Here is an 18,788-nt window from a genome sequence, read left to right on the forward strand (position 1 = left end):
ACAATATAAATATATATTGTTCTGAAAAAAATCAAATGAAATTAAAAATGTTAAAAGAATAGTGCACACTGCCAAGTAAATTAATAAGAATATAGAGAATTTTTGGAAATAGTTATAAATGTGGTGACTATTTCAGATACTGATACTCTAAACATATTAACTATTTATTACGGAAAGAGAAGAGCTGACTGGACAAATGTGTCACAACTCAGTGCTAACGGCAAAAAGGAATAAAAGTTTAAGAAAACAACATGTATGAATTTTAAGCCACTGTACTCTTCAGTTTTCTCTTCAAAAGTCCTGTGAAGACACAGGGAACAGACTTGTGGTTGCCAAGGCGGTGGGGGGACGGGAGATGGAGGGATGGGGAGTTTGGGATGAGCAGATGCAAACCATTATACACAGAATGGATAAACGATAAGCTCCTATGTACAGCACAGGGAACTATATTCAATGTCCTCTGATAAACCATAATGGAAAAGAATACGAAAGAGAATGTACATGTATAACTGAGTCACTGTTGTACAGCAGAAACTGACACATTGTAAATCAACTAGACTTGAATAAAATACAATTTTTAAAAAGTCCTGTGAATTTCTTCATGCCAATAATTTGCATGAGTGGGTCAAAATGATGATGATAAATTCCTTTCCAGTCTTTAGGTAACTGTGGGATACCCCAAATAATAACATTTTTTAAAGGAATGATAATGTTGCCATAAGTTCTGCTATTAACCCAAAGATTCTGAAGATATCTAAAGCTTAAACATCTCAACAGCCGAGGTCTGAGGCACCAAGCCAAGAGCTTTCAAAACTGTCCCCCATCCCCTGTTCTGTGCAAATGGTTTCACACACACACACACACACACACACACACACATACACATACCTATAAAAATAGCAGTGAGTAGATTTCGGTGATAGAGTTTGACACAGAATTCTGGTGATAAAACTGCTCGTCTACACTATACTTAACAGTGCGTTTTGGTTTGAAGAGAAAAGTCTCTCATCTGTTCACTGCCCTAACTTTGAGCAGAAGTGACAGTGACCACCAGCTTCTCTGAATATGTGTGACGCAATAAAATGTCACTTGGTAAAGTGGTGGACTTCAGAAACTGTGAAACACAACAGACTCGGTACACTCTCAGGCCCAGGCTCGAGGAAGTAGGGATGTGCTGAGCCGCCGGAGAGTACTCCTTGGTGGCTCGGAGAGTGACTGTACCAAGTACAGCCTAAGGCCCTGAATGTGCTTTACAGCCTTAACTAGACTTTCTCTTTCAAAAAGTCCACATTCACCCGTCTTCAACATAAATCATGAGGCAGCCACACCACTCAAGTCTGTAATCCTGGAGAAATCTGCACAGAAGCTCCGAGCTCCCTAATCCCTTCTATCCCTGGGACACTCCACAGGCTCGAAGGCTCTGAGGCATCCAGAGAGCAGAAAGATGACTTACTGGAACTAAATGTAGATAGAGATTAAAGGTAAGCTTGAGAACTTCATTCCTGTTGTTGATACGCATTATTGATTTGCAGCTAGCCTGGAATAAAATCATAACTTCTCATTTGTCTTGTCCAATGCAACACAGCCACTAGCCACATGTAGCCAATGAGCACTTAAAATGTGTCCAAACTAAGATGTGCTATAAATTCTAAAGACTTACTGCCTCCCCAAAAAAGGAATGTAAAATAGTTCATTAATAATCTTCACATTGATTATGTATTGAAATGGCAATATTTTGGATATACTGGATTAAGTAAAGTACATTATTAAAGTCATCTGTTTCCTTTTAGTTTTTTTTGTGATGCTATTAGAAAGTGCAAAATTATACGTGTGCTCACGTTGTATTTCTACTGGACACCGCTCAAGTTTTTACATACGAAATGCATCTATAAAAGGCTATACAACACACCATGTTTTACATAAATTCGTAACTCTTCTCTTAGTTCATAGCCTGTTAGCACATAAATACGAGGTACTAGGTGAGAATCCTTACGGAAAACACTGTCAAAAGCTCTAACAAGTGACTGAAAATTACTGCAGTGATAACATGAGTAACAGAAATTCAAATAGCACTTACTGTTCTATCAACAGAGAAAACCAAACTGTGAATTGAAAGGAAAAAGAAAAATTCAGGCATGCGGCAGATCACTTTAGTACCTAGGATATAAAGTGCCTATGTTAGCTATTAATTATATCAATTTAACATGTTACCTCAATACTTAGCAGCTTAAAAGAACAGTGAACATTTTTTGTCTCACACAGTTTCTGTGGGTCAGAAACTCAAGAGCAGCTTAACCTAACAGTCTGGTTCCAGGTTCTCTCACTGGGGGACAGCTGAGATGTCTGCCAGGATTCAGTCCTCTGCTTCCTCTTACATGGTTGGCGAGTTGGTGATGACCACTGGCAAGGGGCCTCTGCTCCTCTCCACATGGCACCTGGCATTCCTCAGAGCAGGTGACCCTGGAGAGCAAGGCAGGGCATCCATGTCTCTTGTGTTCCAGCTTCAGAAGTCACATATCATCACATCTGACACTTTCTCCTGTGCACAAAGACTAACCCTGCCACAAGACTGCACAAGGCCACAAATACCAAGAGGTAAGGATGCTCTGGGGCCATCTTGGAAGATGGTTTTCATAGTACCCGAGGATATAGCTCCAGTACAAGAAAACTGGATTATCAATGAAGCAATGAAGAATGAAAACAGTGATTAACAGAACTGCTTCTGAGAGAAAAATAACTGTTAGGATAAGAGAGCCTTTACTACAAAGACACAGCTTTTGTTATGAGATTATATTAAAGTGGAACCCAAATGATACCAAATTAAAATGAAATCCAAACATACCTAAAATGTAAAAGGCAGACATTCAGAAGACATCACAAAATTGGGTTATGGATCAGCGTATCATTGGATATGAGATCAGCAAAATATGCATTCTGTCAGGAATTATTTAGAAGAAAGTCTGCAACTGGATTGAGTTGTAAGGAGAGATGTTTTCTTGGGATTATGGTAAACATTAGAGTAATCCAACTGAATTCAATGACAGTTCAGTCCTAAGAACACACAACAATATGCCAGTCAGTCACAGTTCAACTGAAAACAAACTCCTGGGTCAATGTTTGGAGAGCTATCTATACAACAGAGGTTTATTAATACGTTTAGCCTCCACATTTTGGGGGAATTAAGCCAGTTTTTTAAGAAAATATGAGAATGAAATATTCAGAGTCTTGCTGGCTCCCACTGAGTAAAGCCCTCTATAAACTCCTGATCCCTCATGGATTTTGATGATAATTAAGTCTAATCTTTCCGCCAACTCTACTTATTAGCTGGGGTCCAATGAGACCACTTCATTCACAGAGGAAAGGGTTCAACGCAGGTGGTTTTTGTGACTAGTTCTGGGGGCATGGTAGAGGGAGAACGAGAGGAAAGGGGAAGCTACCAAAGAATTTCTCATATCTTTAAACAAGAAGCCTCCTATACTCAAACGAGATTAGGGCAAAAGCTGTGACAGCTGTAACTTAGGCAACTGAAGAAGATTGGACCAGACCCTTTAGCAAATCCCATAATCCCACTCCCCTAAAACACTCCTCTGAACTTTACTTCTTGACATCAGCTCTGTCAACATCAGCTATAAACCAGCTGTAAGACTCTACTCCCCACTGCCTTGCCTTCAGATCAAACGTTCACTAAGGAAAGCAAAGGCAAGAGGAAACAAGGAACAAGAGCAATCAGAAATTAATGTTTTGTTCTCTTCAAACAGCTCCCTCAAAATTAAAAGAAAAAACAAGGCTCACTATACAGTAACATAAAAAGAAATCACTTGATACGGACAAATCTCATTAAGCTTTTCTCAGCAGCAGAAGGAAGGTCACTGCAGATTTCATGAATATCTGAGGGAACAGCCCCCCACGTCCACTCATCCCCCTGCCCTGGCCCTGCCAGTGGAGGTCATTCCCTCAGCTTAACATTAAGAGCCACTTCCTCTGGGGTAAACACCACTTACCAGAGAGTTTAACATGCTCTGAAAGATATTAATGTTAACTGCTATCCATTCTCCTTACTGTGAAGAGACCATGCTTCCTTCTCCATCACCCTCAACCCCACTGCTATACCTCCTCCCCATCCCCCAAACATAAATACACATGTGGAAGAGTTCATTAAAATCATTCAACAGGTCAGAATTCAATTACCAACTGCTCAGATGCTTAGTGGGGGGAGAAAGTTGAAGCCAGATGCATTGATGAAGTCAATTTTAAGAAAAGAAAGCTAGCCTAACACAGAGACAGAATTTGGTTACACACCAACCACTTTTTGGTTTAAGGAAATGCTTTGGGTTCAAATGTAAAGATATTTTCTCCCCCTGTTCCCTTTAAAGTCCCTCAAGTATCTCCCACAGTTCAAACTGTTAAAAATCAAAGTCAAAACAAAAGCAGATGCATTTCATTAAGGAAATGGAAACATATACATATAAAATAATGCTTTATATAAATAACTTTTATGGAGCACCGAGTACAAATATCCCACATAGATTGGCCAGGTGCTCATCTTGAAAATTCTGGTAGCTGGTAACAGAAGTTCAGGCAAGGACATGGGGTTTACCTAATCGTAGGACACGTCTCCTCTGATCACTAATGCTCATTAAAAAGAAAAAGCACAAATTTTCAAAGTCTTCCCCCAAAACCCCAAAGACAGTCTTTTCCGTAATATAATAAACAATTGATGTGGTCCATAAGAGGCTGTCTCTCTTGCCTTTGAGGTCTTGGCAAAGGTGCTCTATATACACCTGTTTCTGCTCTCTCTTAAAAATAAAAGGAATCTCTTTGGAGATTCAACTTTCCAAATGCAAAGGAGGAGTTTCCACAATAACACAAAGGAAAGGATTAAACCATATGTTTCACTGAAGTGAGACCCTAGTACTTGTGAGAAATTTCATGACAAATGTAACTTTAACCACTTACTGATTTATGGGGAGCATTCCTGAAATAAGCTCAAATGATGTGATTAAAAGTTCCCATAGAAGAGGGCTAAACTTAACTGCAGGAAATAGCTTAGTAGGCTACACAATCATACTATCAATAAACATTCTTTCAGTAAATTTCATTGGCTATCAAATGGAACTGAATTTTGTCCAGAGGAAAACATGTCTACTGAGGACATTTCAAACATGGCAGAATTTCTTAAAGTCATTTTGAGACTTGTTTTGCTTTTTTCCTAAATGGTAAGAAGTGGCACAGTTTGAGCTAAAAGCTTTAAAAATTTGCACATGTGCCAACAATATAAGTAGGTGCTTTACCTGCAGGAAAACACAATTTTCAAGTTAATTTCAGCAACTATCCACAGGGTTGTAAAAACAGATGCTGATTTGTATGTACTTTTCCTATATAATCCCTAACTCCATTTAATATTTGTTGAGAACTCCATAAAAACCCACTTATGCTCATATTCCAGATAGAAAAAGCCCTAAGAAAAAAACGAATCCAAAGGGAACAAAGGATATAGAATTAAATCTTTAAATAGGTCAAGAAGGTCTGTTAAGAAGAAACCAAAATTTATTTTTACAAAAACAAGAAGAACATTAATACATCAGCAGTATCTTGCATGTGACACATCACATACTATTTCTGGGAGGATGTCAGATAATCAATTTTTTAAACGGTTATCTTAAACCATTATCCCCATGGTCAATGGAAGAAGCAAGGATAAGTGGTCTTCATTTCAGAAAGAAAGAAAAAAAAATCTCTTACCAAAATGGAAAACAAATTTTTGTAGGTAGAGCAAATAAAATACAACTGTAAAGAAAAACACAAAGTTTCACTGATTCTGCATCTAAGAGGAGAATATGCCTAAATACATGTAAAGCTGCATTCTCCTATCTCTATTTCTATTGTTTTCACTTTCTTTGAACTTTATTCTTAATAGTCATTGGTCTCAGGAGAGCTGGCTCACAATGTTCTTTCAGCAGTCCCATTAATCTCCCTGACAGTCCTCTCTCTCAAGGTTAAATTCAGATACTTATCTTTGTCATAAAAACAAAGCACCAAACCACTACTGATATGAGCCACTACCCCCAGTTCAGTCTGCTTTGCCGTATTAGAACCTGCAGTTCTGTCAAAAGACAAAGTGTCACTGCTGAAAGAATAAAAATATGAAAGGTAGACATCCTGAACCAAGGGAAGATGGCATTTCCTTTGTTAAAATATGCGAGGCCCTTAGAGGGTAACCTGTGAAATTTTAAAGAATATTAGGGTGCTAAATATAATATCATTATACAAAATTTTTTAAATTTGTAACTAAATTTTTATTAGTTATAACAATAATTGTAGCTGTAATTAATGAACAGCTGCCTCTGTAAAAGATTAAGAAAGGCTAAAAAGAAATTTTAAAAATAGCCCTTAACCTAAGGCGGGGGGTGGGGGCGGAGAAGAATGATTAAATCACACAGGAACAATTCTAAAACAATGTATTGAAAAATATAAAACAATAAAATATAATTAAACATACAGGCTGAGGAACAACAGATAAGACAAGAACAGGGTAGAGTTCATCAACAAAAGTTAATTTTAAGCCAGAATCTTCAGGCAGTAAAGCTGGACATCCACAGGAAGAAGACTGCATGAGTAGAAGAGCGTAAGTTAGAAAACCAAGAAACTATGCTTAAGGAACACCAACACTATCAGGTTGTATAGAATAGAGTAGCTACGCTAGTGAGTATCTCACCTAAAAATGAGGCTAGAAATTCTTAAAGGATTCGGTTGACAGGAAGCTCCCAAGGGCAGGCTAAGATGCTTGTGAATGAGAGGTCTTGACATCTACTGATGCAACTGACATCAATAAACAATTTTATAGAGAACCAACAATGGGCAAAGTACCAAGACAGGGTTCCCAAACTCAAATATACGGGGAAACAACACACAAACTAACAGCATATAATACAAGGTAAGAAAAGAAGCCTTGAAATCAAAGCAGAAACAAGCTGTAATGGAACTGCAACATGGAGTGTGATTAATTCCCACTGCAAGGATTTATGCAGGCTTTACAAGGGAGGGAACATTTGATCTGAACCTTAAAGGATGGGTAGGCTTTCAGTACAAAGCTTTTCTAATCCCAAAATGACCATCAGTCAAATCAGCTAAGATTATGCTTCCATATAACGCTTATTTGGGAGGCTCTTGTTGCTGGGATTTACCTAATTCCAGCTCTTCACACAGCAATTACTTATGAATTCCACCACAGCACATCTTTTCACATATCCAGCACAAAAAAAAGTTTTAATAAGCATATCTAATGTTCAAAGGGGGAAAAAAATTCTTATTTATCTCTATATCCTCACAGCACTCAGCGCAATGACAATTCCACAACTGGCACTCAATAAATGTTTACTGAGGATAACCACGGATTATTCTGAAATCTGACGTAGCCAACTGCAGTGGAACATGGCTTACAGAAAATGTGAATGAAACAACTCAGATCTAAATGTAACTAATACAGAGCTAAGCTCTTGAGTAGTGGAAACAGAAAGCCTGGCAAGATTCGACGCAGACTGTCAACAGAAGAGCCGCTATCATCGAAAAACATGATAGTAGGAAAAACATGATAGTAGGAAAGGCCTGTCACCAATCTGTGCCTCATTGCTTTTATCATTCATGTCCTTTATTTGTGAATATCAACTGGAATTGTAAAATAGTTTAAATGTTAGTATGCAAGGACCGTGGCAGAAACTCTTTAAATACCCATTGTATAACAATGTCTTAGAACAGTCACACATATACCTAAGATATTCCAAGGATCTTGTGAGGGGCAGTGAATTTTGGTGAGCATGTGACAGAAATACTGGCAAGGTAAGTATCTGGATTGATGTGGGATCATCTACTATGCCCAAGGTCAACAGGGCAGAATGTAAGGCACCCCTTTCCCCAGACCAGGGGGATCGCTGGGTACTTTCTCTCTTGACCATCCTGGATACACTGGATCAGACCACACACGGATGCTGTCCTCTTTCTCAGCCTCTCAGCAGCATTAACAATCCTCTCCTGCCTTCAGTGATGCTATACTCTTTTTCTCTCCCGCTTCAACTGGCCTCTTCATTTTAGCTTCCTTCCGAGCACCACCCTCTCCGAGTCTGTCCCAGCTCTCAACGGTGAGGATCCTAAGGGTTCAGCTCTAACTATATTTTCTTCTGTCAATATTTTATCTCTAGACGGTATCTGATTCTTATGGGTTAAAATATGATATTTAAGCGCAAGTCTCCAAAATTAATTTAACTATACCAGACTTCTCTAAACTTCAAATCTACATTTCCAACTGCTGGCTTGACATCTTCATCAGGATATCTCTCAGATACAGTCACATGTTGAAAATGGACTTGTTCCCTTTCCCTGGAAACCTGTTGAACTCACCCTCAGGGTTTGCCCATCTCATCACTGAGCATCGCCACACACCCTGTTCCCCGTGCCAGGAAACCTAGCAGCCATGCCCCTTCCTTCCTCTCCTTTAGTGCCCACATTCCAACCCACGAGAAATTCTGGCCTGTTCTACCTAAATGTAACAAATCTCAAATCCACCCTCTCTTCTTTTTTCTCTTCTGAGCCTCCAAAAAGCTCTATCATCACCTCTCATCTTCATTATTACTACAGGGCCTCCTACTATGATCTGAGCTCCTTTGGAGAGGGACGTTGTTCATCATCACTATTTACACAAAGCAGGTGTGCAAGACATATTTACTGACATACACTTTCTTCATAACCACTCTTATCCCATTCTAATCCGTTGTCCAAATACTGCAAAAAAAACCAGTACTCTCAAAATGCAAATCAAATCCTGTCCATCTTTACTTAAGGTGTTTCGCTACTTATAAAATTTAAACTTCATACATGGCCTACAAGGTCCAGCGTTACTAACACACACGGGTGCCTGTGTTCTGCCTCACTCACCACACTCTGGTCCTCGAACAACCTAAGGTAAGGTTTTTCTTACCTTAGGGATTCCCTCCACTTTAAACACTGTTTCCTCTGCTTTGCTTTTTAAGACCTCATCTTCATGTCATACCCTCAGAAGGGACATCTCTGATGGCTCTACCTAAATTTGCTGCCCACCATTGTTCCCTCCCCCACTATCTTTCACGTGCCCGGTTTATTTCCTTACAGCACTTACCATAATTTCTACTTACTTGTCCACTTAGTTTTATCATTACACTCTCCTCCATGAGACAATATGCTCCAGAGGGTAGGGAACATGCCTCTTCGTAACTGCACAACCAAAGTTTAGCAACAGAGTTCTACACTTAGAGAGCATTCAATAAATGTATATTGAATAAATGCAAGACGTCAAGTATGTCTAAAGAAAATGAGCAAAATTAAACCTAACATCTTGGAGGGATAGAGACTTGTCAAGACATATCAACTCTGATAATAACGGTTTATTATCGATATCATCATGGCTTTAAGATTTGGGTCAAATCTTTGGAATAGTCAACTTGCTAAACTAATTCTAAATTAAATGACAGCTTTAGGATGTCAAACAATATGGAGAACACAGTAATATCTGCACTGCAAATTTAGAAATGGTATATGAAAAAAGCCCAAGATATCTATCTTGTATCATTACGTTTGGTGGTAAGATGTTTCTGAAATTCATAACTCACTTGTTTAAAGGAGATGGGAAAGTGAAGTGGGTGATTATAAGTGCTGAGGAAATATAGAGTCAATGACTATTTTTAATAAAATTTTAATTCTGAACTATTTACAGACATACAGAAAAGTTGCAAAAATAGTACAGAGTTCCCATACACTCCTCACCTAGCCTCCTGTAAAGAGTTTACATAACCACAGCACAATGATCAAAACTAGGAAATTCAGACTGGCACAATATTATTAACCAAACTAAAGATCTTATTCTGGGCTTCCCTGGTGGCGCAGTGGTTGAGGGTCCGCCTGCCGATGTAGGGGACGCGGGTTCGTGCCCCGGTCTGGGAAGATCCCACATGCCGCGGAGCAGCTGGGCCCGTGAGCCATGGCCACTGAGCCTGTGCTCTGCAACGGGAGAGGCCACAACAGTGAGAGGCCCGCGTACCGCATTAAAAAAAAAAAAAAAAAGATCTTATTCTAATTTCATCAGTTTTTCCCTAATGTCCTTTATCTGTTCCAGGATTTAACCCAGGATCCCACATTTCATTTAGTTATTTAGTTGACATTTCTTCTAAGTGTCCTCCAATCCATCTAAAACAGTGTTCAGTCTGTCTTTCCCTGTCTTTCAAAGGCTTGACATTTTTAAATATACTGCTCAGTTATTTTGTAAAAAGTCCCAGAATTTGGATTTGCCTGGTATTTTCTCATGATGGGCATGAGGTTATGCGTTTTGCAGACACACATCAGCATCTCTGTACCTCCCTGTCTGCATATAAATTGAACACCATGAGTTCTTACTAGTATTTCTGATTCCAGTCTAGCACCCCAGGTGCTTTTTCATTATTCTTCCTTGAATAATGAAAAGACTCAGCCTTCATTACCTACAATATATTTCTTTATTATTACAACATTTATGTACAGTTCTTCTGTCTTTAGCTTCACAGTATTCAAGAAAATGGCTTCCAAACCTCCTTAGGTCCGTTCCCTTCTTCCCCACCCCTTGGAGGGCAGTTATGTTACTCATTTATAAAACTGGATTTCATCTGTTAGGGTTTGTACTCCTTCTGGGGTTCCCCCAACCCCACACCTTGACTGGTTTTATCTAGTTTTTGGGAAGGGTGAAGAGAAGTGTCACTTTCTGCTCAAACCTACCACCCCCATCCCCTTCCCCTTCTTTCTACTAATCCCCTCCCAACCACTCCCTTAGATAACTGGTCTCTAGCTTACTGTTCCTGTTTTCTTTGGCAAAAAGGATCAGATATATGTGTGTTCTCTCATAATGAGCAGCATACTACAGACAGTCTTTCGTGTACCCCCCCGCCGCGGCTTGACAAGATGTCCTGGAAATCACTCCACATCAGTTCGTTAGAGATCTCCCTCATTCCTTTTTGGAGCTGCCAGTCTCCAATGCGGATGCACCACAGTGGATTCAAGCGCTCTCCTATCTATAAGCAATTACGTTGTCTGCAATACTTTGCAATTAGTACAATACTGCAAATAACCTTGCGTACCTGACCTGTGAACAACACGGGGCTTAATTTGAGTATAATTACAGTCAGCCCTCCGCATATGAGGTTCCTCTGCACCCGTGGCTTCAAACCACAGACCATGTGGTACTGTAGTATTTACTACGGAAAACTGTCGGGGTATAAGTGGGTCCTCGAGTTCAAAACTGTGCTGTTAAAGGGTCAGCTGTATATGTATCTTTACACTGTTGGAGATGTGTCTTTAGATACATCGAGATATTGGAGAGCTGGGGCAGTGAGTACCTGCATATGTGTATGAGAATTACAACCCACATAAAAAAATTGCTCTGGGGACTTTACAAATTATTAAGAGCACAAAAGGGCTTCTAAAACCAAAAAGTTTGAGACTAGTTAATGTAGATCATAGTAATAACTGTTCAAATCACGAAAGTACAAACAGGATGCAGTCGAGTGCCTTCACAACTAAGGCCATGCTAAACAGCAGCAGTGCTTAGAGCCTGTGAGATCCCGCGATTCCCTCTAGTCTCAGGTAGCATTTTCATTTCATATGTAAGGTATCTCTTTAGTCTCTTCAGGACACTTTTAATACGTTGGGCCAAGAACAAAGTAACAACTTATCTCGAAACTCACTTTATGCCAAAAAGAAATACTTTTATTTCCACCTGAAGTATTTTTAAAAATGGAAAATTAGAACAAAATGAAGATACCTTTTCAGAACACTTTCAAACTAAAACATGGAATTTTGAATTAAAGAAAAAACACACAGAAGAGCAAGGACAACGAATGTGCAAATGCTATGCACAACTATCAAGGATAAGCCTCACACATGATGTTGAACAAAAGAAGCCACAGAAGAATAAATGTGATCACTCTATTTACGTAAAGCAAAAATATGTAAAACGAATCTATACTTTTTAAAAATATATACACAGGTTGTAAAGAAAAGCAAAGAACAATAAAAGTCACAATAATGAAGGAAGGGAAGAAATGATGATTGGGAAGGAATACATAAATGATTTCTGGGATGCCAGCAGTATTCCAATTCCTTGAGACAATCACTTTACATGTATTATTCACACTGTGCATGTGAGTGTGTGTGTGTGTGTGTGCGCTTTATGTACTTTTTAAAATGTATATTATTCTTCAGAATAAAGAAAGTTAAATGAAAAAGTAATACCACTGCTTTCTGACAAACTGTAACCAGTAAGAGTGAGGTCACCAATGAACTTAATACCATAACTGGTAGTCACTGAATAACGAAAGGCAAAAACGAACCTTCTAGTTTAAACCAAGCTTTACTCTTCACAAATAAATGAAAATACACTGTGTGTTTATTAACATGATAAGCATAATTAATCTTTGGGAGCCAAGGTGGCATCTGATAAAGATTAAATATTCATTACTCATCAAAGTTCAAAACATTAGTTATAAAGCATTTCTTTTTAACATGATAAAAAATATTTTTTAATCCTTGAATTACTATTATGCCCATACTGGAAATACTACAATAATTCCTTCCCTTCACTTCACCTATTTCATGAAAACATCAGTAATGGACCCATATGTACATTCAGAAATTTAAAACAAAAACAAATTCAGGTAATGAGAACTTTTAAAAATACAAATCCTCAAACAATTGCTTTTCTACTCCCGTACTCCCCCATGGATTCTACCATTAGCCATTTCTCCAAGAATCCCTAGTGTCTTTCAGTGGGGACTCATATTTAGAGATCACAATAGGGTCCTAGGGATACTCACCACCACTGGGTTGTCATTTGCAATGACACAGTTAAGAAACAAGTAGCAGAGCTAGTGAGTAAAAGAGCTGAGATCAGATGCAAAGTGTCCCGCCTGTAGTCCAGTGCTCTTTTTACATATCTGAATGAAGTGCATCCATGTGTATCTTGCATATGGCCATCAGCTATCATTTTTCATAACTTGAATATCTGTCACTTACTGAGACACCTTGGAAAAGTCACTCATCCACTCTAAATTCGTTTTGTCTATATGTAATATATAAACAAATAATCTGATTCACTTATCTGTCAGGTTATATAAAGAGGAAACAAGAGATGACCTATGAAAGCACTTTTGGTGTTACTGTAACACCTGAGAGAAGATTAAAAGGGCACGCTTCGGTTTACAAAGACAGACTGGTAGCAGAAACCATTATCTGGCGGGGGTGGGGGGAATGAGACAGATGAAACGGGTAAGGCGCTGCCATAAAGGGCTTGTCTTATAAAACAAATAAATATTCTCTATAATTAAAAACAATGTGATCCTAGTCCAGAAAGCAGGTTGAACTGAAATCCTAGAAACAGCCTAATTATTAAACAATTTCATAAACCATAAAGATGTCAATTCAAACTTATGAGCAGTGAAATAATTTTCTATAAATACTCTAGTGAAATTGTTAGCAATGAAGAAAAAAATAAGACCCTCACAACACAAACTACCCTAAAATTATTTAAATTAAAAAGTAGGGCTTCCCTGGTGGCGCAGTGGTTTAGAGTCCACCTGCCAGTGCAGGGGACACGGGTTCGTGCCCCGGTCCGGGAAGATCCCACATGCCGCGGAGCGGCTGGGCCCGTGAGCCATGGCCACTGAGCCTGCGCGTCCAGAGCCTGTGCTCCGCAACGCGAGAGGCCACAACAGTGAGAGGCCCATGTACCGCAAAAAAAAAAAAAAAAAAAAAAGTAAAGGTTAAAAATGAAAGCCCAAAACAACTTAAAAATATTTATAGGTAAATATTTATATGTTCTCAAAATGGGGATAAACTAAGCAAAAAATCTACAGGGAAAAAGCCACCATGGAAGACAGAGATAGATTTAAGTACATTAATAAACAAATGAAAACGTAAGACATGAAAAAATACTCTTCCTTACTGGTAATCAGAGAAATATAAATTAAAACAAAAATTAAATATTTTCCACCCATCAGATTGGCACTAAAAAATAAAAACGGAGGAAGAAAACTTATAGTATCAACTGTTATTGGCAAGGGTGAGGGAAAACTGGTATGCTGCTTTTTCAAAAGTTGGTGTATTTGAGGAAATTTATACTGTTTCTATAGAGTATGTATTTTATAATCAAAGTTATATACAAGAGGAATGAAAAACGGAGTTAAAAAGTCAGGTTTTCAGGTCAGAAATGAATTTGTTATAAAGCCTAAAAATGGTTTCTACGTAACAGATAACTCCTCCAAATCTCTCCAGTAAAGATTTCTGTGGCTATGCAATGTGGCATAAACACTATCATACCAATTAGAAACTATAATGAGAGGAAAACAACCTGGCAGTGGCTAGCAGTCTTGGCAGGAGTTTTAGAGATTTCCACCACGTCTATGGCATTCTCTAAACTTAAACTTTCATTCAGACAGGCGAGAGATCCAGGGAGTCTCAGTTAAAATCACAGCCGAGCCACTACGAAAGCTGTGTGCATGTAGGTATAAGTAATTCAGTATCTCTGAGACCATTTCCTCATCTGTAAAATGTGCAAAACCCATCTGCCCCTCTGGACTAGTGAAGGTTAGAAACAGTGAACGACCAGGCCCTGGTTTCAAGCACTGGGCACACAGCTGGCACTTACATGGTCACTGCTACTCTTGTTACGGAGTCTGGTTTAACTTAGTCTTGTGAATAATTAGGTCCAAACATCGATTATGTCTCCAGTGAAGTAAAAAAGTATGTTTTAATACATCCTGTATGACTGAAATACACTCTCTAAACTAAACTTTTTAAAAGTAAGGAAAGAAAGAGGGAGGGGGGGAAAAGGTAAGAAAGGTGGGGGGAGAGAGGAAAGGAAGATGGAACAAAGAAGGAAGCCAGGCACAAACCAAGACCGGCAACGCACTTCAATGAAGGAAAAGGGCCCATCGCTACGCTGACCGCCTGAAGCTCAACAGACCCACTCATCACACGGACGCTGAACTTACCAAGGAGGCGGGATCCCCTTGAGGAGACAGACTTTCTTCTTTGCTGAGGTCTCCAAACAAAGCTGTGGAATAAAACTTGCCTTTTCTATTTAAGGCCATCCCTTTACTGCTAAACAGCTGGTCTGAGAGGAAGGCAGCGGGCAGGGTTAGAAAGAGAGGAAGAAGAGGATGGAGAGTGAGCCACGTGCAAGCGGGGAGGGAACCTGCTCGCCCAGGGCCCGGCCCCCTGCCCACCTGCAGCTGCTGGGAGCTGTCGCTGAGGGTGTCCTCCCTGCGCCGGGCCTCCTCCAGCATCTGCGCGCTTTTCTTCTTCTCCACCTGCTCCTTGTGCTTCAGGTTTGCTACCTTCTTATTCTGGTCTTTCACTTGCCTGTGGATAAGGGGGGGAAAATCAAGCTCTTCATATATACGCACAGGAAAGAATGTTTATTCACTGACCTCCAAAAACACCTGAGAACCAGCAAGAGTTCCTGCTGCAAAACAGTCCCCTCAACACTGCAGTGCTCTTCCCATCAATGGCAGTGAGCTGTTAACCAGGGTGTTTTGGGAGCACGCATTTAAGCGTGTACTTTATGGAGCACAACGAAATCACAAAGCAAACCAAAAGAAGGCATGGGATAGTGTGAAATGGCAGAAAAAGGAAACAAAATTCAGAGATTTTTGCTGGAAATATGAAAACAGCCTCTTGACATCAATGCTATGAAACTGCAGAATGGCTATTTAAGAAAGATTTGTAATACAACTCTAATTTTACCGTTATTAAATTTTTGAAACTTTCAAAAAGCTATATATAACATATATGTGTATAAAACAGTCACATAAAGATCCAGGGCCCCAGCTTAAGCAACAGATCATCCTATCTACTTCTGAAGCTCCCTATCCAGCTCCACTGCCTCCACGCTAAGATAAGAAAACTAGACCAAGTGCTAGGTCACAGGTAAAGAAGACTCATTTCACCAGACTGGAATCATGATTACCAATCAAAAACTATGTTTAAGGCACTGCCCAGGAGAACATGGGCTCTGGAATGCACGAGGATCTACATTTGTTTATGCTTTGACAGTCTGTGAAGCTCTTTACATGCTCCTTACTCATCAGGTAGACAAGTATTTGGTTAAACGCCTCTCTCATGTACCAGGCATGAGAAATATCAATCCATGAATAAAAACAGTTCCTGCTCTCAAACACCTCCCAGGCATCCAAGCACATACAGGGTATACTAAGTGCTATAAGAAAGTGCCCAGAAAAGGGGTCAGGGGTGGTCGTGATGATCGGGAAAAGCTTCCTGGAAAACGATCTACCTCTGAACTTTCCAAAGGTGACTAGGTGAGAGAACAGCAGGACTAAAGCCCTGATAAAAGGAGAACGTGTCCCGTTGGGAGAAGCCACATTCACTATGACTGCAGCTTAAAGCTGGAGCAGCAGAACAAAGGAAAAGGAAGCCAAAGGTAAACGAAAGCCACATAATTATATCGTGCTGAGCAAGGAAGGTGCAGTTTATCCTAAGTGTGTAAGACTTTATGTAGGGAGATGATATAATCAGATTTCCAAACTTCTGGAAACAAATCGAAGGGAGGACGCAACAGTTAGAATTCATTCAACTCTGCCTTAGAGTTGCATCAATAAACCGAACTAATAATGAGACCATACAAGCCACCATGGTCTATATTTAATTAACATCCTTTAAATCAGGTAATGACAGCCTGTAGTGAGGTCTCCTCTCAACACATTCTATAAAAGTTGCTTTATCTCCAAACTACATCATCATGGTTTGTCAGATAAAATACAGGATATCCAGTCAAATTCATATTTCAGATAAACGACAAATAATGTTTTAGTATAAGTATGTCCCAATATTTATGACATATTAATACAAAAAATATTCAGTGTATATCTGAAATTCAATTTTAACTGGGCATCTCATATTTTTATTTGCTAAATCTGACAACCCTACAGAAACTCAAATCTTGACTAATTGTAACATTAGTCTTTCCTCCCTTCTCTATTGAATTTGCCATCTTTAGCTCATCTACAGAATACCAGGTAGTTATCTACGACTGCTATCTAGAAAAGCAACATTTACCACTTCTCAACGCATAATGGCGTGAAATTCAATACTCTTCAGTGGAAGAGTTAGGTAGATCAGCACAAGTCTGTGTTCACACACTTATTTCTATCAATGAATCATCCAAAACAGTAACACTATTTTATTTTAGGAGAAGTTAGTTAACAGAGGTGTGGCTACACTGTGCTTATGTGGCCTACTACAAAAAACTCCAGGCAATATTATTGCTTGAGAGGAAAATAAATTAGGAAATACACTCTTGAACAACAAAGGTATTTAAGAACGCCAAAAGAATGACAAATGGAAGCAAAAAATGCAATTAACAACAGATCATTCTCTCAGATGATAAACTCTTGCCCATACGTCGAACTCCTTGTAAATAGATCCCACAGGGTCAGAAGTGCTCTTGGCCTATAGAGCCCTGAACACTTTGGCTGAAAAGTAAGAAAATAACTAAGCCCTCACAATTCTACTAGACTTCTTTTTGTGAATGACATCTTATGAGGTTTTAGTGACTAGCATCAGTCAATAATGAAAAAAGTTTTCTAAAATGTGTAGAGAAATGGTTGTATGACCTAGTTTGATTTTAGAAATCAATGTAGAACTCTTTCAACAAACTAGATGAAACAGACTATAACAACAGGAATGTACTTGAGCAAGTCATAAAGTATTTAAATTTTATTACATAACAATACAGGGACTCTGGTCTTAACATGATTAGTAGGAAGCATCCCACAGATTCCAAACATTTGTCATGAAGACAGGTCTGCAAAGGCCACTGCTAAATAAAACATGGGTAATAATAATATTGCGCTTAATCTGTTTACATCTAAGAGTGAAAGAGATGACATTTATAGGCCTAACTTCCTGAATGTCTTGCCTTTAGCCAAAGGTGCTGCTATATAATAAAAAGCAAAGATGAATTATGGACTGAATCATGTCTTTTCATCTAAACATGGAATTCGTTCTTTGTATTCATTCTCTGGGGCTAATGTCACTGAACAGGAACTAAAGAGATGTGTGTTTAAGGATACAGAGTGAGAATCTTTAGTCATCGTCACTCTAAATAAAATCTCTGCTCTGTACTGAACGGAAAGGCGGACAGAGGAGGGCAGGGGAGGAAGAGCAGAAACAAATCCATTCAGAATGGAAAAGCTCAGTGGAGACACGAAAATACAACACTGCAGGTAACTGTCACTATTAACACAAAATAGGCTAAAACAAACACTGAATGAATAAGCACCTTGCCCGAAGTCACACAATGAAGAAGTCTAAACGTCCAATTCAATCTCAAACCATCAATAAATTATATTCTCTTGATGAGTTATTCAACTGGACTTGGCAAAACTGTAATTAAAATGGTGAAATGCTTCTATATTAAAAAAAAAAAGTACTAAATTCCAATCTGGAATGACAAGAGGGTTTTTTATATATTACAGCCAAAATGATCCTTGCCACTGGAAAAACAAAACTTGTTATATTTTTTATTACTTGAAAAATAAACTTATTTAGAAATAAGTATAGTTTAATGGCATTTACTGTTAACTAAAAATGAATCAGCTAAGAATATTATAATTAACCTAACTTGTAACTCAGAGAATTATGTCTACACCAATGACTTCCATGGACAAATTCTTCTGGAGCCTTTCATAAGGTTTTGTTTGGAGACATTTAGATCAAAA

General features: G+C 38.9%; 1 protein-coding gene across 12 annotated transcripts in view; it reads right to left on the minus strand.

The window, feature by feature from the left end:
- The window catches only part of ERC1 (ELKS/RAB6-interacting/CAST family member 1), a 393,839-nt gene that overhangs the window by 206,688 nt on the left and 168,363 nt on the right, over window positions 1-18,788 (minus strand). For all 12 annotated transcript variants that reach the window (XM_033404157.2, XM_004278987.3, XM_049694824.1 and 9 more), the window contains one exon: window positions 15,276-15,411. In XM_033404157.2, the coding sequence (XP_033260048.1) occupies window positions 15,276-15,411 (136 nt within the window). The remainder of the gene's footprint in view (window positions 1-15,275; window positions 15,412-18,788) is intronic.

The sequence above is a fragment of the Orcinus orca genome, chromosome 11, assembly GCF_937001465.1.
Source record: "Orcinus orca chromosome 11, mOrcOrc1.1, whole genome shotgun sequence".
Classification (NCBI taxonomy): domain Eukaryota; kingdom Metazoa; phylum Chordata; class Mammalia; order Artiodactyla; family Delphinidae; genus Orcinus; species Orcinus orca.